Raw genomic sequence first — 23,587 nt, 5'->3', positions numbered from 1 at the left:
TTGAGAACAAGGTTGCTCTCCTTAGAGCGCTGCAAAACCTTAGTCAAGTTTCTCAAACAAATATCAAAATCAGTACCATATACACTGAAATCATCCATAAAGACTTCCATAATAGACTCTATGTAATCAGAAAATATGGCCATCATACAACGCTGAAAGGTAGCAGGAGCGTTACATAAACCAAAGGGCATCCTCCTATATGCAAATACACCATATGGACATGTGAAAGTGGTCTTTTCCTGATCGTCAGGATGTATGGGTATCTGAAAGAAACCGGAGTAGCCATCTAGGTAACAGAAATAACTATGACATGCTAGTCTCTCTAACATTTGGTCAATGTAAGGAAGTGGGAAATGGTCTTTCTTAGTGGCCGTGTTCAACTTCCTATAGTCAATGCACATCCGTAACAAGTCTAGTAGCAATCAATTCATTCTTATCATTTTTTACTACTGTAGTACCTCCCTTCTTAGGTACAACTTGGACAGGACTGGCCCATTTAGAATCAGATATAGAGAAAATTATACCAGCATCAAGTAATTTCTGTACCTCTTTTCTTACCACCTCTTACATCGGAGGGTTTAGTCGTCTCTGACCCTGTGCACTAGGCTTGTGGCCTTCTTCCAAATGAATTCGGTGCATGCAAAAATCATGACTAATACCTTTGAGATCATCAATGCTATACCCAATTGCCTTTTTATGAGTTCTCAAAACAGTCAACAAAGCAGATAGTTGACCTTCAGTTAGGCTAGCATTGACAATCACTGGGTTCATTTCACAGTCATCAAGGAACTCATACTTAAGATGAGAGGGAAGAGGTTTTAATTCAGGTTTCTTTACCTCGGTTACCTTAGGTGTAGTACCCAAACTATATACCCTTTGATGTGGGCATTCCTCTCCAGTTAGAAGCCTCTCAATCCGATGTACTTCTGGACTCCATGAACCTGTCTGATCAGCTGGATCCGAAACCAGGGCAATCTCCAGAGGATCCCTGTCCAAACACATATGAAGACACTCATCAATAGTAAAATCAACAACATCTATACTATGACAAGTCTCTTCTATCATGGGATGTTTTAATGCTTTTTCCAAGTTAAAAACAATCGTATCATCCCCTAAAGCTAGAGTCAATCTCCCTTGCCTAACATCTATAACCGCCCCCGCAGTGTGAAGGAACGGTCTGCCCAAAATGATAGGGATTTGGTTGTCCTCAGCCATGTCTAAGACAACAAAATCAACAGGGATGAAGAATTTCCCAATACGAACGGGAACATCCTCTAACACCCCCAATGGGTGTTTAACTGATCTATCGGCCATCTCAATGTCATATTAGTAATCACAACGGACCCATATTTAATTTCTTACAGACAGAATACGTCATAACGCTGACACTAGCTCCTAAATCGCAAAGAGCCTTACTAATAGCAAGGTGACCAATATGACAAGGGATAGAAAAACTTCCTGGATTCTTTAATTTAGGTGGTGAATTGATTGGCAACATGGCACTGCACTTCTGAGTGTAAGCAATAGTTTCCACCGCGTCAAAGGATCTCTTCCTTGTCAAAATCTCTTTCATGAATTTCGCATAAGCCGGCACTTGAGTAATTAATTCAGTGAAAGGGACACTTACCTGTAGATTCTTCACGACCTCCATAAACTTACCGAACTGCTTGTCCAGTTTGGATTTTTGTTGTCGATGAGGAAAAGGTAGTGCAATAGTTATGGGCTCGGCTTGCTTGACCTTAGAAACAACTTTTGAAACACCGTAAGCTGTCGAAGAGGTGCCTCGATCGAGTCGAGGGGTGACTCGATCGAGCTGGCTGGTTCCTCGATCGAGACAGGGCTGACTCGATCGAGGATCCTTTGCAGGTTCAGCTCCTTCGTCTTTTTTGCTTTTATCGTCAGCTCGTGTTTCAACTTCGTCAGGTTCTTTTTCATCGTCACTAAGCTCCAAATTACCCAATCCTTTGGGATGCATATAAGGGACCTCATAAACAGTAATAGGCACTTCATTCTCAAGGCTTTGCAGGTCGGGATTCGCATAAGAAGTACCGCTCCTCAGCTGAATAACATTAGCTTGATCGTGAGCTTGTTTACCTTGAGGAGGAAGACCTACGGCCTGTTTTGATGGGTTTTGAAGTGCCATCTGAGCCACTTGATTATCTAGCATCTTGTTATGGGCAATTAGCTCAGAAATTTGAGCCGTCCGCAACTCTGCCATCTCATTGTTTGGAGCTTGTTGAGGAATTTGTTGAGGAGTTTGCTGAGGAGGCTGTTGATATTGGTTGTTAAACTGCTGGCCTCCTTGATTTTGCCTCTGATATCCCCCTGGCGGTTGATTATCGCGATTGTTGGGAGGGACATAAACATTCTTCTGTGGCTGATGCGGGTTTTGTACATTCTGACTGGACCATTGAAGGAATGGGTGTTCCTTCGTTCTTTCATTGTAAAAATTGGAGAAGGGTATACCTTGTGCACCAACCTGCTCCAATGTACTCATGCAATCAGCTGCACCATGACCGTCTAAACCACATCTAGCACAAGACTCCTCTACTTGCTGACTCATGGCATGAACTCTCTCCTTGCTACCCAATGATTAGGTTGTCTTTATCTCAGCAATCTGGGCAGAAATAGTCTCCAGCTGTGCCGCTAAGGCACTATCAACACCAGTACCTCGCGTGCTTCCCCTAGGATTTCCATACCTGGCGGTATGGGTAGCAATATGATCAATTAACTTCCACGCGTCACCATCATTGGTGTTATCCTGAAACCTCCCATTAGCAGAAGAATCCAAAAGGACACGATGATCGTCATACAACCCGTTATAAAACTGGTTGCAAAGAAACCACTTTGGGAAACCATGATGGGGAACTGATCGGACTAAGCGTTTGAAGCGAGTCCAGGCTTCATTCAAGTCTTCAGTAGCTCCTTGCTTGAAACTGGTAATTTGATTTCTCAGAGCATTAGTCTTTTGAGGTGGGAAGTACCTCTTGTAGAAAGCAAGAGCCAAGGAATTCCATCAGAACTCCTTCGAGATCCATATCCATATCTCTCAACCACTCAAAATGACTCCATCTTTTAGAGAGAAAGGAAAGAGCACCCGCTTAACTCGATCTTGTGTCACTCCAAATTTGTTAATGGAATAGAACAAAGATGGGTGACAAATTTCTCCATATGCGTCGCAGATCCTCAAAGACATGTCCCTCCAAACATATTTCGTTCCACCAAATTGATATAAGATGGCCGAATCTCAAAAGTTTCATTGGTAGTAGTGGGCAACTTAAATCCTTGTGGGATAGAAGCTAAGGTCGGCTTGGAGTGAATGGCTAAAGTAGGCATGATGGTAGTTTCGGGAATATCAGTCGTGACTGGAATTTCAGGAATAGGAATGTCGTCCTCTTCCTCTTCGTAGGACCGATCGGCTGTCTCTGTTGAGCTCGCCGTCTCGACGTCAAGTATACTCAAGTCTTCTACTTGACCCACTTCTTGATTAAATTTCCGTCTGTAGCGAAAAGTCTTCTCTGGTTCAGGATCAAAAGGAATAATCTCGGACCTATTAGACCTGGGCATACGCGGAACTAACAAGAGAAGTGTGAGAACGGTCTCAAGGAACTGGGTTCCCTGAGACAAAAAGACAAAATAAACACAAACAAACTAAACAATTGTTGCCTCCCCGGCAACGGCGCCAAATTTGATGTGGCTAAAGTCGTATCACCAAACCAAAGTAAAACTATCTCAGGACTAACAAGAATAGCTAGCAGTAAGACATGTATCGAATCCACAAGGAGGCGGTAAAAGCTAAGTCTGTAAATATTTAAATTGTCTAAAGGTAACCGTTTTCTGGGGGGTTTGTTTTGTTTTGATCTAATAAACTAATTGCAAGTAATTAAAAAGAGGTTTAAACAGTAATATTAAAGGTCTAGGACTTCCGGTTCACTAAGTCAATTATTTGGGGATTATTAATCAGTTGCTAAATCTATCAAGCTGTTTAAGGTCATAAGATCGGTCGACTCAATTATGCCCTTTAGATCGATTCTAACATGCGGTCGCTATAATTAGATACAATCTATTTGATTATCGCAGCCTATATTAATTCTAACCCGGTCGGCGATAGGATTAATTCGCTACACTAATTAATAACTCAGGCCTTAAGTTAATTAACTAGAAGAAGAACAATAATCAAACAACAACTTATGCGATATCAATAGCAATTAATCAATTTTCCCTTTTAATTAACCTAGATCCCCTTCATCCTAGATGAGGAGATTAGCTACTCATAATGATAACAACAACAACAATGATTAAGATTGAAAACATAATTAAAAGCATGAAACAATAATCAATTAACATAAAACGATGAACGATTAATTATTGAGGAAAGATTAATACCGTACAAGGAAAGATTAGGGTTCTAAGAAGAGTATCCAGCAGTATGAAGGTAAAATAAAACGTAGTCTCTAATAAAAACACGAGTTTCTAATTTATAACAAAAGATAACTGTTTTAAGAAAATCCGGAAATAAATCTGCCAGAGAGGTTCCTCGATCGAGCCAGAGGTGACTCGATCGAGGACAGTTGCTCGATCGAGCCAGAGGTGACTCGATCGAGGAACCATTTTCACAGACGTCTTCCTCCTTTCTTTCACTTCTAGCCTTCGTGTTTCCTCGTTCCTCGTGCCATGCTTCGTGTATTCTACTATGCCGTCTCCGCCATGCTAATCTTAGCTTGATCATGCTCATAACGAGTCATTTCTGCATCAAAACACAAAATAGCGGCAGTATCGACAATTCATTGAAACAAGGCATATAAATGATATAATAGGCACGAAACGGTATGTAAAATGATATAAAGGGAGCTATAAAAGTATATATAAAAGTGATACATCATTTATTGTATATAACGTATTTGAATGTTTTTATCGAACTGTGTACAAAATTCAGACGTCTGCCGCCGCGTGCATTGCAAGCGGCCTTTTAACTAGTCTATCAAAAACATACTAAAGATGAAAATAGGGCAATTATAATGAATAGGCCTAAAATAAAATATGGGGCGTTTCTAAAGAATCGGAGGAAGTCATTTGTAGGCACTAATTAACGATGACTAACGGAAAAGACCTTATGGCTGAAAGTTTAGACGCTTAACGCTAAAAGAACTTATTGGAAACCCTTGGGTCCTTAGACCATCCCCAAGCAGAAGGTCGAGTTAATCGGGTCACCAATATTTTTCCTCATTATCACACCTTAATTATCTTGACCCACTTTCATCCTCCCAAGCAGAAGGTCACGACCTAAGTCATCAACCCAATTATTTTTCACTTTTTAACCAATGAGAGAGTGTCACCTACCGGGTCATCATACACAACCAAATGTCACCTTCTCTTTATTTTAACGGTTGTCTTTTTTTTTGATGTCACCTTCTCTTTATTTTAACGGTTGTCTTTTTTTTTGTTTCCAGCCAATGAGAGTGTGCCACTTAGCGGGTCACCAACAAGGTCACCAACTCAACTCAAGGTCACCAATTGACCCTGAGTAGTTGAAGGTCACCAAAATTAACCCCTTAATCCTAATTTAAGGTGTCATTAAGATGACCCAATAAGATCACGACTCAGTGGGTGACCTTGCTTGGGGATGGTCTTATGGTGGGCTTAACTCCCTATCTAGTGAATCTCTCTCCCACTTCTCTCCGACCTGCAACTGCAAGTTGTTGCATCCGCAACAAAACGTCCTTCCTCTTCCTTTTCCACTCTTCATGTACGGGATTTCTCTCCCACTTCTCTTGGTCGTCCTCTCTCCCACTATTGGTAAAAGTGTAAAACCACAAAAAACCCTAGAAAAACCCCCTAAACAATGACGAAAGTATATGGCACAGGCACCTACGATTTCAAGCGCCACCATGTCGCCGAGTACCCTGTCGACCTTCACAAACCACCCGAGTCCTCCCCAATCTCCACCACCGCACCTAACTCCATCACTCTCTCCGACATTCAGCGCGACCGTCTCACTCAAATCGCTGCTGCTACCTGGCTCCCTTCCTCCTCCACCTCCGCCGCCGCTGCCGCTGCCGCTTTCAACCCTGACCTCGTCGACCAAATTTACCGCACCGAGCTCACCGTTAAGTCTGGTAAGAAGACTGTCCCGTTACAGCGTGTTATGATTTTGGAGGTTAGCCAGTATCTTGAGAATTATCTTTGGCCTCATTTCGACCCTAATACTGCCACTTTCGAGCATCTTATGAGTATGATTCTTATGATTAATGAGAAGGTTTGTCATTCTTGTTCAATTTACGGCTTCCTCTGCTTAATTGCTGTCTTTTTTCAATTGTTGTTGAATGGATTCCTGATTTTGTTGTGCAGTTTAGAGAAAATGTCGCCGCCTGGGTGTGCTTTCATGATAGGAAAGGTGTATTTAGGGCATTCTTAGAGCGTGTTCTTCACCTTAAGGATCAGGTTTCTTACTTTTTATTTTATTTTATTTTATTTTATTTACCTTTGTTTTTTATTCGTTTGCTGTATTTTGGAAGCGCTTCTTTTGATTCTTGAATTTAGTACTTCCTCCTCCCATTTAAATTATCACCTTTCCCTGTTGGCTAAAGGCGAAAAAAGGAAAAGACCGCTATATAAATGGGATGACAAGAGTATTAGTTTGTGTTGTATGAGTAGTCCCTTTGTTCGAGTCATTTGTTTAAAACTCCCCTGATAAAAAAACAGAAAAAAGAAACAAAGGTAATAAGTGATTGGGACGAAAGGAATATTCGTTTTAGGTTGTAGGTACTACAGTTTGCTTGAGAATGATTTATTTGGGTATAATAACTAATTCACTATCTAAAACTAGAATTGAGCTCTACCATACTTTTCAACGGGCAACAAGTGTCGGGCTCTTAAGATTATCAAATTTGAACGTATGTTATGTGACATGAAGTACCTAAGGCCTTGTTTGGATAGCAAAAGTGGAGGGAAAGAGAGGGGAGGGGGAAGGAGGGAAGGGAAAGGGAGAGAAGGGAAGGGGAGGGGGAATGGAGTATGGTTGTTTGGATAACATTTCCCTCCAAATCTTGCCTATGGTGGAGAGATTTTGATTAGGCTAGGAGGAAGGAAATTGGCTCCCTCCAAATCTCTCCCCCTCTATTTCCCTCCACCCCCATTTGCTCTCCAAACTAGGGATTTTAAATCCCCTACTCTCCCTCCCTTTCTTTTCCCTTCAAATCCCCCAATCCAAACACACCCTAAGGGTGCGTTTGGATATAAAAATGGGAGGGAAAGGGAGGGGAGGAGGAGGAAGATAAGTGAAGAGTATGGAGGGAAGGAGAGCTGGAATAGAAGTGGTGACTTTTCTCTCGAAATCTCTGTTCTCTATCCATCCACCTCTATTTAGCTAACCAGATATAGGAAATTATTCATTCCAAATCCCTCTTCTCCTTTCCCTCCAAAACGCCTAATCCAAACGCACCCTAAGGCTTCTACTTTAGCCACATTTTTACCTCGCCGGCAAGGTTTTGAGGCTAAATTGGATGGATATAAAGTTGTGGCGATCAAGTCATCGTTGAAGGATGGCACACTTATGGCTACAATACTAATTTGCTATTCTCTTTACACAGAACATGAAAACATTCTATTATAAGGGTAAGAGCATAGTCGTCGAACCTAGAAGATAGCAATTTCTGGACCGTGGAATGCAGTTACCGGTGTAGAAAGCATATGAGTGTGCGGTGAGGCTACCTGGCTGCCTATTGTGAAAATCACAAATGTAATGTCATTCATGAAAGATTAAAGTTGTTGGCACTATCAAAGTAATGGATTCCGAAAACATGAGAATGCTGGTGAACGGTTAATCAGAACACGTGAATATAATGAATTATTACCCACAAAGATCTCACCTTAATTTATAAAATGGAAATTCGGACTTGTTTTATTATCCTACTCAATTCCATGCAACTGCTTAAGAACTGGCAGGGCCACAAGGAGTGTTGACTAGTGATTGTGATCCTTATATGTGAAGCACAAGGAGATGGAGTAGTTATTACCTGTATCTTTCTTAGGGAGAAAAGTTATTGCACAGCCAACAATCTGTGAAGCAAAACATGGGTTATTGACTCATCGTGAAGTTGTGAATTACCCTCTACCTGATTTTTGCTTCTTACTATGCAAAATACACAGAAGGTATTGAAAGGATAAAGGTTAAAAGTTGACACCTTACATATTATAGGCTACTTCGCATATTGGACATGCATATCTTTTTTTTATATCCTATGTATTGAGTTTTTCATTCATTTGGAATTGGAGCTTCGTAGCTTACTCGAAATATGTCAACATTGTCTCTGAACTTCCAACCTGTTATACTTGTTATAGACAGTCAATTTTATTGCTATAATTTTCTGAAGAGCCTGCCCAGCAGTGTTTGTTGATTGGGTTATCTTAATTTATTGATCATCATGCTATCTTCTGGTCAGGGAGACCGTTTCAGTATTGTGGAGAAGACAAACTATTTGGTTTTCATGATCAATGCCTTTCAGGTGCCTACTCCACGTCTCCACTTTCTTATATCTTTTACTTGGTTTACTTTTATGGTATTCCGGATCCTTAAATTCTACTTCGCTTTTCAAAATCGTTTTAGTCTTTATTCTCGATTTAAATTTAAGTTTTTATAAAAGAAATCCGGACTTCGATTTTAAAACCTATAAGTTTACCTTGACTTTGTATTATGTTTCACTCTCCCTTTTGTTTTTCATTTTTCCCTTTTCTATTTTTTTCGCATTTGGAGGTGTGCGTTCACCCATAGACGGTTCTAAAGGATGATTCATGTCAGCCGACCCCAAATCATTTTGGGATTAAGGCTCTGATGTTGTTGTTGTCGGTATTATCATACAATTTACATGCACCTGCAGAGCTTAGAGGATGAAGTCGTTAGTGAGACTGTTCTAAGGCTGGCGGGTCTGCAATGCTGGCATAGCTTGTCATTTGGTCGCTTTCAGGTGAAATTTGAGTTACAGAATTATTATTATTTTTTTCACATTTTTTTTGGTACGCTGAAGATAGATTGCTGCTTCTCAGATGGAACTGTGTCTTAATCCAAATCTGATAAAGAAATGGAAAAAGATGACGAAAGCAGAAGCCAAAAAGGCTAAGAAACGAGGAGAAAGCTATGATCCCTTAAATTCTGTGGAAGCGACGTTTCTAAAGAATCTGTTTGAAGAGTTCCTAGAGGTATGAGTATATGTCATTACTGTATATTTTCGTGCTAAACTAAAGCCTCTAGTACTTACACATTTTACTTTAGGTGCTCAATTCTAAGGTGTTCCACAGAGCACAACATGATTCAGAAAATCTTGATGGCAACTTTGAAAAAGTTGATGATGCTTGCATCTTATACTGTGAGAGGTTTATGGAGTTTCTTATAGATCTATTGAGCCAACTGCCGACAAGAAGGTACATGAAATTGCTTTATCTTTTTTTCAAATTTTTGTTTCCTTTTAAACTCTAGGCATTTTGTTTATTTATCCCTTTTAATTGTTTGTTTGGAAATATGCAATGAAAATAATACATACTCCCTCCGTTCAATACAGTTCCATACTTTTGATTAAAATAAGCCTCACATATAATTACCCAGATGTATGCAATTGGATTAAACGGTAGGAGTGCTGGTAAATGAAACTCAGGGACTTTAGATTGTTGAAGGCTGGAACTTGATAGTAAATCAAGACCGCGGTGGTCACCACCCCAGACACTTCATAAGATTTTTTATACTCAATTCACATTCCCTTACATTATCTTTTGTTAAACCCCGTGATATTATGATGAGGGTTTGCTTAAGATGTCAGTCGCCGGCATTCTCATATAAGATCTGATCAATTTGAGCACTAGTAGAATGTCAAATGTTGGTTATGATTGGGAACTTGGAAGAAGATTTGTCGATACGGACAACAGGATTGTCGTTTCTGGATAAACTTATGGCGGTTGCTTGCAATAACTCATATCTATAAGCATTTCGCCTTTGTCAACAAGTTCATTATTTTGCACACCTCTTCCTAATAAAAGATGGGGTAATTATTGTGTTCATGTATATTTTATTGTCTGTAGAACCGTTTATGTCTATCATGTAGTTTATCAAATTCCATTTAGTTTTCTTTATTTTGTTTTGAATTTTTAAGCATCGTTGTGTTATATTTGGTGCTTCCCATTTTTGCTTTCATGCATCCATCTGAGATCATCTGCTATGGGGTTGGCTGTTGCAGATACTTGAGGCCCCTTGTGGCTGATGTTGCTGTGGTTGCTAAATGTCACTTAAGTGCACTTTACACTCATCAGAGGGGAAAGTTGTTTTCACAACTTGTTGACTTGTTACAGTTCTATGAAACTTTTGAGATTAATGATCATGAAGGGACACAGTTAACTGACGACGAGGTTCTTCAAGCTCATTATGACCGCTTTCAGTCCTTTCAGTTGCTTGGATTCAAGAAAATGCCCAAGGTCTTTATTCTGATAGTGACAAATAACTTCCTCTTAGGAAGGGACGTTTTGTCTGCTCAAATAATGTTTGTCGAATTTTGTAGTGGCCTCAAGTAGACAGTTGTCCTTGAAGTGACCCAAGTCCTTTTTTGCTAATCTTGTACATGCATCTTCTTTCCTCCAGTTGCGGGAGCTGGCATTAGCAAATATTGGTGCAGTAGACAAGCGTGTTGATCTCTCGAAAAAGCTGTCTGTTCTTTCACCTGAAGAACTAAAAGATTTAATTTGTTCCAAGGTATGTTTTCTGGTTAAGTTAAGGACTAGTGTTAGATCTTTGAGTTTGTCATTTTGCTTGCTCTTCATGACCGTGCGGGTCTCAATTGAAGTTTGCTAGACCTATCTCAACCTACCTTTGGCCTGAGATAGGCTTAAACCCAGTGAGATGCTAATAGGAAAAAAAAGGTTTTTCTCACATGTACCCCTATATTTTTGCATTTTCTTAGTTGTGCCCCTGCTTTTTTATTTTCCCCACTAATACCCCTCAACTCCTCACATATTCTCAAATATGACCTTATAATCTTTCTCCGTCGCCTTTCCGTTATTTGCTTCTGTCAGTTCTTTCCACCATACCATTTAAAATCACTCCTTTCTTCAACCTTCATATCTGAGACCACCATCTTAATCACATGGCCCCATTTAAAACCGCCCCAACAACCAACCTCCACCATATCTAATTTACCCTCTTCTCCATTTCATATTCATCACTTAAAGTCAGCCCCAATTCCCAATATGTACACCCACATGAAATTTGAGGGATTTCAGATTTTCGGGCCATTTTCCATATTTCCAATGGAGCCAAAGACTCATTACTCTTTGGTTATGGATTATAATGGAATAAATCAAAATGGCTCACTAAAGTGGCTGCGCTTCTTTCTTTTGTGAAGTGGCGGTCCTTCGATGCAGTTCTCGACGCAATTTTCATCTTGGGTCATTCGGAAACAGCCTCTTTGTGTTGCTAACACAAGGGTAAGGCTGCGTACATCCGACCCCCCCTTACCCCGCAATTTGCGGGAGCCATTGAGGCACTGGGGTAATGTTGTTGTTGTTGTCAGATTTTCGGGCCAATTTCAATGGGATTTGATGGGCATCTGAACCTAGGTATGGTATTCAATTGTTAAGCAATTCAAGGTGATGCTGCTACTACTTGCATTAATCGTGGTTTGGGAGTCCGATAATCTTTTATTTAATTTGATTATGGGTTCATGGTGACGGAAAATCTCTGGACATGATTTCTTTTGTTTCAGTTTTTTGAAAAGATTGAGCCAACTTAGCAGCTTCTTTCAAGTTCTGCTCTGTTTTAAATTTGGAGTGGTGGTAAATTTGGTAAAATTGGGTTTTATCCCAACTGTGAAGTTAATGTCTTTGAGGCTGATATCAAGCACCATACATTTGCCCAGCTGTGATAACTTCTTCTCCAACAACTCAACTTGGCGCGCCGTTGTCGACAATACATCAAGAAGATTAAGCACTTGGCTTGTGCACTTATGCAAAGATGGATTTTGTAGGTTGTTTTTAGGCTGGTTCAAGTTGGTGATAAAGGATGTGCTTTAGTAGATGTGTGCTTTGATAGGTGTTGAATATGAATGAAGATAACTATAATTAGTGTATGGGAAGATTATGGTTGCGCAAATAACTAACCGGCCAACTGACGGAAAAAATTTGCAGGTCACAATGGGAGGAAGTGAGAAAGTAGAGGGGTATATGTGGGGATAAGAAAAAAAGGTGAGGGTACAAATGAGAGAACATAAAAACACAGACAACCCCCTCCCCCCCCAAAAAAAAAAAAAGAAATTGTCTTAGATGACTAATTGACTACGTCTAATGTTTCTTTGTCTGAGTTTTTAGTTTACTGACATCTTTTACGTCCTTTCCCTTTATTCAGCTCAAACTCATATCAAAGGATGATCCATGGTCTGATAGAGTTGATTTTCTCATTGAAGTCATGGTATCCTTTTTTGAGAAACAGAAGTCTCAGAAGGAAGCCATAAATGCTCTTCCACTCTATCCAAATGAGCAAATAATGTGGGATGAAAGCCTTGTACCTAGCATTAACTACTCAGGAGAAGGCTGCCTAGCTCTGCCAAAACTTAACTTACAGTTTTTGACCCTTCATGATTATCTCTTGAGAAACTTCAATCTTTTTCGTCTTGAGTCAACATATGAAATTCGGGAGGATATTCAGGAAGCTGTTCCTCACCTTCTTCCCTACATCAACAGTGAGGGAGAAACAGCTTTCCGCGGATGGTCGAGAATGGCTGTGCCCATAAGAGAATTTAAAATAACTGAGATTAAGCAGCCTAACATTGGGGAGGTAAAGCCAGCAGCAGCTACTGCAAATATTACATTTAGCATTGCCAGCTATCGATCACATATACGATCAGAATGGGATGCACTTAAAGAGCATGACGTTTTGTTTTTGCTTTCTATACGCCCTTCTTTCGAGCCATTGAGCGAAGAGGAATCTGATAAAGCAACTGTTCCACAAAGGCTTGGACTTCAATATGTACGTGGATGTGAAGTAATAGAGGTTCAAGATGAGGAAGGAAATCCGATGAATGATTTCACTGGGAAAAACAAACGGGACGAATGGAAGCCTCCCAAGGGTGAACTGAGAACTATTACTGTTGCACTAGATACAGCACAATATCACATGGATGTGACTGATATCGCAGAGAAAGGGGTTGAAGATGTGTATGGGACTTTTAATATTTTGATGCGTAGAAAACCCAAGGAAAACAACTTCAAGGCTATTTTAGAATCCATCCGAGATCTTATGAATGAAACTTGCATAGTCCCTGACTGGCTACACAACATTTTCTTGGGTTATGGAAATCCTTCGGCTGCTCAGTGGACTAACATGCCTGACCTTTTGGAGACGGTAGATTTTAAGGATACTTTCCTTGATGCAGATCACTTGAAAGAAAGTTTTTCTGAGTATCAGGTTTGTGTGATGTTTCCATTGATATACTTGATCACTATTTTTTTTTTTTTGGCCTATACAACAACTTTAGCTGTTTTTGCACCTCTTCAGATTTCCTTTGTCAAGCCTGATGGTTCAGAGAACAAGTGTCCAGAGCCTCCATTTCGGATCAGGCTTCCCAAGACGCTAAAAAGCAATCCTCAAGCTCTTCCTGGCAATAAATGCAATGTAACTCTGTCTGGTGATGAAAATGGTTCCGCAGTTCTGGAAACACTTATTGTTGAGACATATGTGCCTCCAAATCCAGGCCCTTATCCCCAGGATAAACCCAAACAGAACTCTGTCAGATTTACCTCAACACAGGTACTTGCTACTGTGCTTTTGTGATGTACTCCCTCCATTTTCTTTTTCTTCCGAATTTTGAAGTTGTGGAAATTTGAAAAGTGGAAGAAAACAAAAACAGAGGGATTATTTTGTAGTATTATATTTTGCTTATATTAAAGATATGTTACCACTAGTTTCCAGTGAAATAGTAGTGCTGAGCTTGGAAAAAATCTTTTTGCTGTTTGATGGATAATTCTATTATCTGCAATAGATAAGGATTTGCTTTGTAGGTCTTCCATATTAAAATCACTTTTTGAGAAATGCAAATGGGAATTGTGGCATTTTTGTGTGCCAATTTTCACTTAATTAAGGATTCACTGTGCTATGTGAACAAGAATATACGATGTGAAATGTTAAGTTGAAATCAATTGTTTGGCCACGAGCTGGCAGCCCAAAACTTAGTTATCATTCATTTTAGATGGAGAGCGTGTTGGTTTCTTGAGGCAAACATGCTGAAGTCTGCTACAATTGGTACAGGACGCTGATGAACTTTTCTCCTAATGGAGGAAGGAAGGATTTTATACCACTAATTTGTATGTAAGATCGGGGCATTTACGTAAATCTACATGAGACCAGCGAGCTCAACAAGAATAAACTGTAAACTAAAGTTAAAATTTATTTTTTCTATTGCACAAACTCAGCTTTGTCTAAGAACTCAATAACTTATACGAGTATTGTATTTTCGATTAGATACAAAAATCATTGTGCTAACACTAAAACTCTAAATTTTCCTAAAATCTCAGTAGCTCTTATTCTCAGTAACTCCTTATATAAGTCAAGACTTCAATAACTTTATTCAAAAGCTCAAAATTGTTCAAGTTTTCAATAACCGTCTCAAATGAAATGTAAATATGCTCAAGAAAGTTGTCTAGAAGCTCAAGAACTTTCCGAAACATCAAAAACTATGTCAGAAGTTTCAAAGATTTGTCAGAAAACTTTTTGAAAAAGCTAATTACAAATTTTAAATCACTAAAGCTCTGGGTAAAATAAAAATAATTTTTTTTTTTTAAAATACTTATCTACAAGTATGTATAAAAATTAATGGTGCTTAAGAACTACGTACTAGTTCAAGAACTTTGTCTATAAGCTCAAAATGTCTTAAAGTTGGGTTGGTTGTAGGTAGAGCTGGTAGTATAATCTTAATACTAGACTACGTGCATGTGAGTATGTGATCAGAAGTTTAGGGTTGCGATTGCCACTGAGCAATCATACTAAGCCATGGAAAAGTATTGGGTGTGGTGGCGTTGATGTTGCTTCTATTTAAGTTTTATAGGAAGAATGATGAGTTTAGTTTGACAATGGGCAAACAAGTCCCGTGGAATATTTATTTCTACCATACCAGAGGCCTAAATTTATTTGTTAAGTTGCTCTTCAATCATCCAACAATTAAAGTAGTATGTTCTGTCATCTATTTACTGTTATGAAGTATGATAGTACATCTCACGCTTTTCCATCTCGGTATGTTGGGAGTTACTGCCTTATTATTCTGCTTTTCAAAAGCTTTGGCCTTGCTAATTGATGACCATAAATGGAGTTAAGTTTCCTGCCAATAAAACGCTTAAATTCTTGGTAATTTTATGTTCCAACTTTGGCAGATTGGAGCGATCATCTCTGGCGTTCAGCCTGGGTTGACAATGGTGGTAGGTCCGCCAGGTACTGGTAAAACAGATACAGCTGTTCAGATTTTGAACGTTCTCTATCACAACTGTCCTACTCAAAGGACATTGATTATTACTCATTCAAATCAAGCTTTGAATGATCTTTTTGAAAAGATAATGGAGGTAGAACATGATTCACAGTTACATCTATCATATTAATTCTTAGATTAGGCAATCTATAAATCTATTCCTAATTGTTTCTGCTATTTTGATCAGAGAGATGTGCCTGCTCGGTATCTTCTTCGATTAGGACAAGGCGAGCAGGAATTAGCGACTGATCTTGACTTTAGTCGTCAGGGTCGTGTTAATGCAATGCTGGTGCGGCGATTGGAACTGCTTGGTGAGGTAGAGAGGCTAGCAAGATCTCTAAAGCTTCCTGATGATGTAGGTTATACTTGTGAAACTGCTGGATACTTTTGGCTACTGCATGTTTACTCACGTTGGGAGCAGTTTCTTGCTGATTGTTCTGATAATAAAGATAAGTCAATGTATGTTCGAGATCGTTTCCCTTTTACCGAGTTCTTTTCTAACGCCCCTCAACCAATTTTTACTGGTGATTCTTTTGATAAAGACATGCGTGCTGCAAAAGGGTGCTTTCGTCATCTGAAAACTATGTTTCAGGAGCTCGAAGAATGCAGGGCATTCGAGTTACTCAAATCAACGGTCAATAGGGCAAATTACCTTATGACTAAACAGGCGAAAATAGTTGCTATGACTTGTACACATGCCGCTCTTAAGCGGAAGGACTTCCTGCAGTTAGGATTCAAGTATGACAATCTACTAATGGAAGAAAGTGCACAAATATTGGAAATTGAGACTTTTATCCCAATGCTTCTTCAACGGCAAGAAGATGGATATGCACGTCTTAAACGTTGCATATTAATTGGTGATCATCATCAATTGCCTCCTGTTGTTAAGAACATGGCTTTCCAGAAGTATAGCCACATGGACCAGAGTTTGTTTACCAGGTTTGTTCGTCTGGGTATTCCATATATCGAGTTAAATGCCCAGGGTAGAGCACGGCCAAGTATAGCCAAACTTTATAACTGGCGATATAGAGAGTTGGGAGATCTTCTTTCTGTAAAGCAAGGCACTATCTTCCAGAGGGCAAATGCTGGCTTTTCTTATGACTACCAGTTAGTGGATGTGCCGGACTATCAGGGGAAAGGTGAATCCGCACCATCACCATGGTTTTACCAAAATGAGGGAGAGGCTGAATACATTGTTAGCGTTTATATTTACATGCGTTTATTGGGCTATCCTGCTAATAAGATATCCATATTAACAACCTATAATGGTCAGAAGCTCCTCATTCGTGATGTTATCAGCAGAAGATGTGTTCCGTACGACTTTATTGGGCCTCCAAACAAGGTAAGTTGGATTTTTCCACTTACTAAATCTAATCATCGATTCAATTACGATGCCATTTCGTTGTGGTGGAGTTTCCAGTATTGCTTGAAAGAGATGAAGGTGGTCTTGTTAGATTAGTTTCTGAATTTTTGATACCGTTGATTGACTTGAAAAGTTTGTGTTTCACTTCTCTGCTGCTAGAATCTTCATTTTACTTTAATTTTATTAATTCTATGCCCACTGGTCAGCCGACCCCAAATCATTTTGGGATTAAGGCTCTGATGTTGTTGTTGTTGTATGCCCACTGGTCTTTTCAGGTTGCAACAGTGGACAAATTTCAAGGTCAGCAGAATGACTTCATTCTATTATCGCTTGTGCGAACTCGTTTTGTCGGTCATTTGCGTGATGTTAGAAGATTGGTTGTGGCAATGTCTCGTGCAAGACTGGGGCTTTATGTTTTCTGCCGTCGTTCATTATTTGAGCAGTGTTATGAACTACAGCCCACGTTTCAACGTCTTCTTCAGAGGCCAGATCGACTTTCATTGAACTTGTCTGAATATGTGACTAACACCGACCGTCTTGTCGAGGAAACTGGTCCAGTTTATCTTGTCAGTGGTGTGGAAGAGATGGGCAATATCGTCAACTCCAAAATGCATGAGGTCTACCAGGTATGCTCATTGGTTTTAACACTGTTTTCCCATGTTTGGCATCAGTTTATCACGTATTGGAGACCTGTGAATTTTTGTATTTATTAACAGTGTACAATAGCTACTATCCCATCCCATCCCATCCCATCCCATCCCACCTCCTCTCCCTCACCCAGTAAGTGAAAAAAAAAGATGCCTCAAAGGCGCTCGGTTATAGTAGGGCTAGGGTAGGATGTAAAGAGTGTTGATCGTGTTTGAAAACACCAACGAAACTATTTTTTGGATGACCACTGGTGAAAACTGTCAACAATTACATTGATCTTATACAGATGCCCACTTCACAAAATAAGAAGTGTTTACTAGTTTAGTGTAGCAAGTCATTTTTGCAGTATTCATCATAATCCAAAGTCAATAATAATAATCTGTTCAATCCCAGTGGAAGTGAAAGAAAAAGGGTCTGCTCTTTTTAGACTGGGAAAAATGAGAACTCCCTACCTTCTTTTACTTTCGTCCCACTTTCATTTTTGAGAAGTTTTTCTTTTCTCTTCCCAGCATCCCTTTTAGGTAAGTTTATGACGGCATTTTACTAGTTATCCTTCCCAACTTTATAAAATTACAAAAACTGCTACCCCCTTATACCTCTTCCAGTCCTTCCCTTCTTAATTACCACTGCTGCCACTACCTCTAGGAACCCTATCACCGTCCACATCCGGCCACCTTCACCACCACAACCAGTCACAATCTCCCACAACAATTAACCTTATTCTCCGTTCAGCTCCGGCATCCTTCCCCGACCACCGTTCGAGCCCAGACCACTACTACTCTCATCAGTCATCACCTTTGTCCAAGCAGTTGGTCAGGGTTTGGATGGGCTTGGGTGGTGGTCGGAGAAATTATTTAGTTTGAACCATTATACCCCCATCCAAAAGATCAGAACGATAAACATCAATGCTTAACCTTTTCTTTTAATAATATGCTTCTTAACACAGGCAAGGATGGTTCATCATCGGTATAACCCTTCCTATATTGGGCAAGAAGACACGTCAATTCATGAAGCGCCCCATTTCGGTCAACAGAACTCGGTAAGCGACATGGACACAGATATATCTACAACAGGAAATGGTGAGGCACATGATGTCCGGCCCGAAAATATACCCGAGAAAGTTAATGATGTTGGAAACGACAACTTGCAACCAGAAAACAATGTGAAGAAATCAGATTCTGAAGTCATGGAGGAGTGATCAAGTTTAAACTGTCAGATTAGTCTGAATATATTGCCTTTGCATCTCTCCCTTTCTCAAGTCTATCTTGGAGACCTGATCCAAAGCAATAGGATTTTTGCTTTGTTGTTAATGAATGTTATTTGTAGGTGAGGCATCGCTTGAATCCTTGACACAGCTGTTTTTGGTGGGCAATAGACGGAGTAGTTGTACACTTGTACCAATAGGATGAAAACACGACTGTAGAAGTCGGGTATTACTGTTATGCCTATTTGAAGATAACAGGATTTTAACATGCTGAAGTATTTGCTTCATGCACGGAAATAGATCATTACTTAAATTTTATAGTGGGATAGTATTGAGCTGAGATCCCCTTTGACCGAGGATTGCCAAAGAAACTGCATTCTAATGGCGTAATTTTTTGTTCTTAAATCACACATGCCATCTGGAATTTAGGTAGCAGTTAATTCAAGTCATTCATGTTGGACGAGTGTGTGAACAGGCCACGCTGGTCTGGTTTCGGGATTTGACTTGAGGATTGAAATTTGGATCGGATTAGAACTTCAAAGAGTCGTCACTGAACCTTTTGGGAGTTCGCACCCGTTCAAGTCCACTTTTTTTTTTTTTTTTTTTTTTTTTTTTGTGTGTTTTTTTTTGTGTTTTTTTTTTTTTTGGGGTGACGAGGGAACCCGCAGCCGCTACCTTTGGTGTGCACTGGGTAAACCCTCGGGTGTACGTAATAGCCTGCAAACCACGTATACCAGGTAAGCCACCCGAAGGTGACAGACTCGAAATCTATTAGGCATGGACTTAGGCCAAGAATGCTCCACAAGATTTTGCTCTTGAGGAGGCTTGAACATGGGTCTCCTGGGAATTTTACCCAAGTTTTAACCACTAGACTTCAAATCCACTTCATTCTCTAGTTAATAGAGCACAAAGTAAAATTGACAGAAAATGTTGGAAGCTCCTAAGATTCAACCCTTTGCATAAGTTAGAATGACTCTTGCATTCATTTGGATTAGGATATCTGGAAAACAAAGGTTTTGAGTAAGGAGTGAGGGTACGTGCCGTGAAATCCTTTAACCGGACACCCGACCCCACCTGTACTTAGTGACCTTTACTACTCATCAGTTTTTGCATGCGTATTTTAGTGGAATACATAAATGAAGTGCGATCATCGTTTTGAACCTAAACATGTGAGTTGATTGATCAATTTCGTTTATGCAACTTGCATTTGTCGAGCAATTACAAGGTACATGGGCAGAATACACCTGAATAATAAGCTCATTTGTACATAATATCTTCCAAAACAACTAATGAGATCAGGCAGGCGTAGGTATGTCGTAGATATCAACAAGTATGTGGGAAGCCAAGACGATAGCGTCGGATAAGCTGCTCAGTTAAGACTTAAGGGTATTCCCCTTACACAGACACAGACACGCCTATTTTACCCCATAAAAGACGGACGTAAGGCCGTGTTTTGGCCAAACTTAGGAAGGCTAAGAAGCACGAGTATCATTGACCTGAGAACCCTGATCTCAATGCGCTTTTTTTTTTGCCAGCTGTAAATGAAGGTTATACATCGACACTAATCACTCATAACCCTCTTAGCTAGGTCGTGAACAATCTTATTAAAACGCCTAGGAATAAAAGTAAAACATAGACAATGAAAGAAAGGAAATAAACATCCCATATCATCCAGGAGCCCTTTAGTGAGATGATGTGTCATCTCTACTCTCGCCAGCTGAAGTAACAGTTACAAACAGTCTGAGGAAACCTCCAAGTGAAGAGTCCCCTGTTCACGTGCCCAACCCAACACATCCCTGAGACCCGGAACTTCGGCTTGCAACGCAGATCCTGCCCGCATTCACCTTAACACTTCTAGAGAATAGAGTAGCACCATCATGAGCATAAGCAACCCACCCAAAAGCAGCATTCCTTACAGATTTCCACCCTGCATCCACCATCACCTTAACAGAATTACAAGATGTTGCCCTACCGATCACATAGAAGGGTCGTCCATCACGTACATCTTGTAATTCCTGAAGATCACTACCCCTCCCCACTACCTTGCTTTCCACACTTCCCATATCCATCGCACTCGAGATTGTATCCACTGTGCTTATCCATATGCCATAAAACATCTGAGGATGAAACCGCTCACCTTGAAAAACAATTCTATTACGAACCGTCCACAAACACCACAAAAGGGCCAAGAATTTAATATTTTTAGATTCCGCATCCTCCATTTTTCCAAGATAAGTTAACCAATTAATGACTCACTCCCCAATATCCATGGGGGATCACAATTAATGCGAATACCCAAGTCCGAGCAGGCCCAGATGCGCTTTACAATACTGCAGTCCCGAAACAGATGTGCTCTTGTTTCAAGAATCTCCTGACTTGTAGAACATAGTTTACAAGTCGAATCCACCGGGATATTTCTACTTGCGAAACCACACCCCATGGGAAGCGAATCAGTCAAAAGTCGCCACAGAAGCACTTTCCACGATTGCGGACCCAGTAAACTCCAAAGATTCCTCTTACAAAAACTGATTCCTAACCCACTAATCCGAGTTTTGTCTTTTATCCTCCCATGCATCATCATAAATCTACTAAAAGCAATCCCATATTCACTTTTGACCGAATACACTCCATTACTTGTATGTTTCCAGTAAATGCAGTCGCGTACTTGCGAGACACAAACAGGGATAGCCAGGATATTATCCACAGCATCCTTGTGAATCAGATACCTAATTAGCCTTTCATTCTAACTTCCATCCGCCAAACGGAAATCCTTGACTGTCAGATCTTTCAAGTCGACATTTTTCGGTAGCAGAACTTGAACACTCGGTTCAGGAGTCTCACCATTCACCCAACAAGAACTCCAAACATTAAGACTAGACTTAATCCCTGGTTTCCACGCAACATTGTGGGAGATAAGATCTAAACCATACCGAAGGCTCCTCACCCCCCAAGACATATTACTTGGCTTATTATATGTCATCCCATCATGTATCCCTTGCCTTCCAAAAAGCTTAGCTCGAAAAACCCTACGAAAAATAGACTCCTGGCCCGACACAATCCTCCAAGCCTGCTTAGCCAGCAGGGCTTGGTTCAGGCATTCAATATTACGCATTCCAAGCCCACCAGAACTCTTTGGCAAACTCAGGAAATTTCTACTACACCAATGAGTACTCTTCCCAGACTTACATCCAGCCCACCAAAAATGTGATAACAAAGAATTAATTTTGCTAGTCACACTTACCGGAATTTTGAAAATCGATAGAAAGTAATTTGAAATATTTGATAGGACGGATGAAATTAAGATAAGCCTACCTGCCGGTGAGAGAAAAATCCCATTCCAGGATGAGACCCGCTTCATGACATTGTCAATAAGCGCCATAAATAAAGCCCTCTTTGAGCCCTGAAATTCCGTTGGGAGCCCAAATGTTTACCAATCCCTTTGTTATATCGAATATTGAGAACCCGTAGACACACTCTAGCCTGATTCAATCTCGTTTTTGGACTAAAAAGAATCCCCGACTTCGCGTCAATGCTAAGGTGGTATTTTGTTACATTTGTCCCATTTTAACTCCCTTAAGGAGAGCTGCCAAAAAAAAGAAAGAGGAGAAGACTGTTAGTAAACCTCTCATATATCTCCAGAAGAAGATTGTTGATGTAAGGAAAATGGCCAATGAAACTGGCCTAGATTTTACTCATTAAATTTGCTCTTTGGAAATCCAATACCAGCAAGCCTGCACTCTCCACTGCACTTCCTTTCTTCACATTTCATTTTTACGTGAATGTGAATGCATTCGAGTGTTTTCGTCGTTATTTGGTGATTAGGTAGTTAGGATTAGTAATTTTGACAAGGGGAAGAGAGTTAAGAGACGGATACAAAATTGCTTGATGTAAAATAAGCACGAGTCTCACCAAATTTAGAGTAACTTTGCAGCGGAAATAAAGTATTGTAATTTTTTGAGTTTTTGTATGTATATTAGAACGAAAATATAAAAGGATATGACGTGATCACTCTCTCCTCCCTCGCAAGGAACTTAATTGTAACACACGACTGGTTTTGTGACTCTCACCTCGCAAGGATTGACTCACACTCTAATCCCTCCCTCACAAGAAAGAAATAAGACACTTAAAACTCGCAAGCAATAAGCAACAAGAAAATTTGTATTGATTCTCAAACTCCAATTTTTATGTAAAAACTGAATACATAAGACCCCTATTTATACTAAATCGACCAACTTAGAGAGACTTAAAAAACTAATAAACTTTCCTAAACTAAATAGGAAATAACAACTACTCTATTAAGAATTAAGAAACTAAGCTTTCCTAAATAAATTAGGAAAGTATTACACCAACCCGAATTAGGAAAATAATAAATTCTAGACTCGATTTAGGAAAGTAACAAATTCAATTCATCCTTCATCCTTTCCATCTTGTGTTTGCACCATTTGCGTCATCTGCGTCTAAATTGGACAGCTCAACTTAAAACGACCATATCTCATTCGTTACTTATCCAAATAAAGCGTGTGACCACTTGTTGGAAAGCTTACATCATGTACTTTCATTTTAAACCGTAATCACACTAAAATTAGCCATATTTTTGAAGATATTTAGCTTTAAATTAAGTCAACGAATCTGAAATGTCAAGAGTGACTTGAACTTGCATTTTGAACATATACCCATGTCCCTCCTATATCATTGCTTATTTGGATAACGAAAAGAGTAGGATGGATTCATTTTCCACCCTTCACGCCTAATCAAGATCCTTCTACCATTGAAAATATTTGGAGGGAAATTGTAACCAAATACTCATCTTGGCTAATTGTACAAAGTTGCTATGTAGGCTTTGAAGGAGCTGTACCTACAACCAACTCCTATACAACGGGTGAA

General features: G+C 39.8%; 2 protein-coding genes and 1 non-coding gene across 3 annotated transcripts; 2 read left to right on the top strand and 1 right to left on the bottom strand.

Annotated features, from left to right (window-relative positions):
• Positions 1-2,852: 2,852 nt before the first annotated feature.
• Positions 2,853-2,959, top strand: LOC141650327 (small nucleolar RNA R71). The gene has a single exon (XR_012546368.1). It is a non-coding gene; the product is annotated as a small nucleolar RNA R71 (small nucleolar RNA).
• Positions 2,960-5,595: 2,636 nt separating this feature from the next.
• Positions 5,596-19,021, top strand: LOC141647837 (uncharacterized). Its single transcript, XM_074456186.1, has 14 exons — positions 5,596-6,256; positions 6,349-6,441; positions 8,442-8,504; positions 8,877-8,963; positions 9,043-9,195; positions 9,269-9,417; positions 10,224-10,458; positions 10,622-10,732; positions 12,380-13,438; positions 13,529-13,780; positions 15,397-15,582; positions 15,676-16,830; positions 17,127-17,477; positions 18,446-19,021. Exons 1-14 carry the CDS (start codon positions 5,843-5,845, stop codon positions 18,695-18,697), a joined length of 4,560 nt encoding a protein of 1,519 aa, XP_074312287.1. The 5' UTR covers positions 5,596-5,842; the 3' UTR covers positions 18,698-19,021.
• Positions 19,022-21,446: 2,425 nt separating this feature from the next.
• On the bottom strand, positions 21,447-22,082 carry LOC141649475 (putative mitochondrial protein AtMg00310). Its single transcript, XM_074458165.1, has one exon. It carries the CDS (start codon positions 22,080-22,082, stop codon positions 21,447-21,449), a length of 636 nt encoding a protein of 211 aa, XP_074314266.1.
• Between the last annotated feature and the right edge of the window lie 1,505 nt (positions 22,083-23,587).

The sequence above is a fragment of the Silene latifolia genome, chromosome 3, assembly GCF_048544455.1.
Source record: "Silene latifolia isolate original U9 population chromosome 3, ASM4854445v1, whole genome shotgun sequence".
NCBI classification, from domain to species: domain Eukaryota; kingdom Viridiplantae; phylum Streptophyta; class Magnoliopsida; order Caryophyllales; family Caryophyllaceae; genus Silene; species Silene latifolia.
Note: the sequence above shows the minus strand (reverse complement) of the source record. Positions and strands in the feature narration are given on the sequence as shown.

Excerpts from the sequence above, each read along its gene's own strand:
- LOC141647837 (XM_074456186.1), top strand. The coding sequence starts at position 5,843 with ATGACGAAAGTATATGGCACAGGCACCTACGATTTCAAGCGCCACCAT. Across the intron at positions 13,439-13,528 it reads AAAGTTTTTCTGAGTATCAG|ATTTCCTTTGTCAAGCCTGA; the intron begins GTTTGTGTGATG and ends GCACCTCTTCAG. Across the intron at positions 13,781-15,396 it reads TCAGATTTACCTCAACACAG|ATTGGAGCGATCATCTCTGG; the intron begins GTACTTGCTACT and ends CAACTTTGGCAG.
- LOC141649475 (XM_074458165.1), bottom strand. The coding sequence starts at position 22,082 with ATGGCGCTTATTGACAATGTCATGAAGCGGGTCTCATCCTGGAATGGG.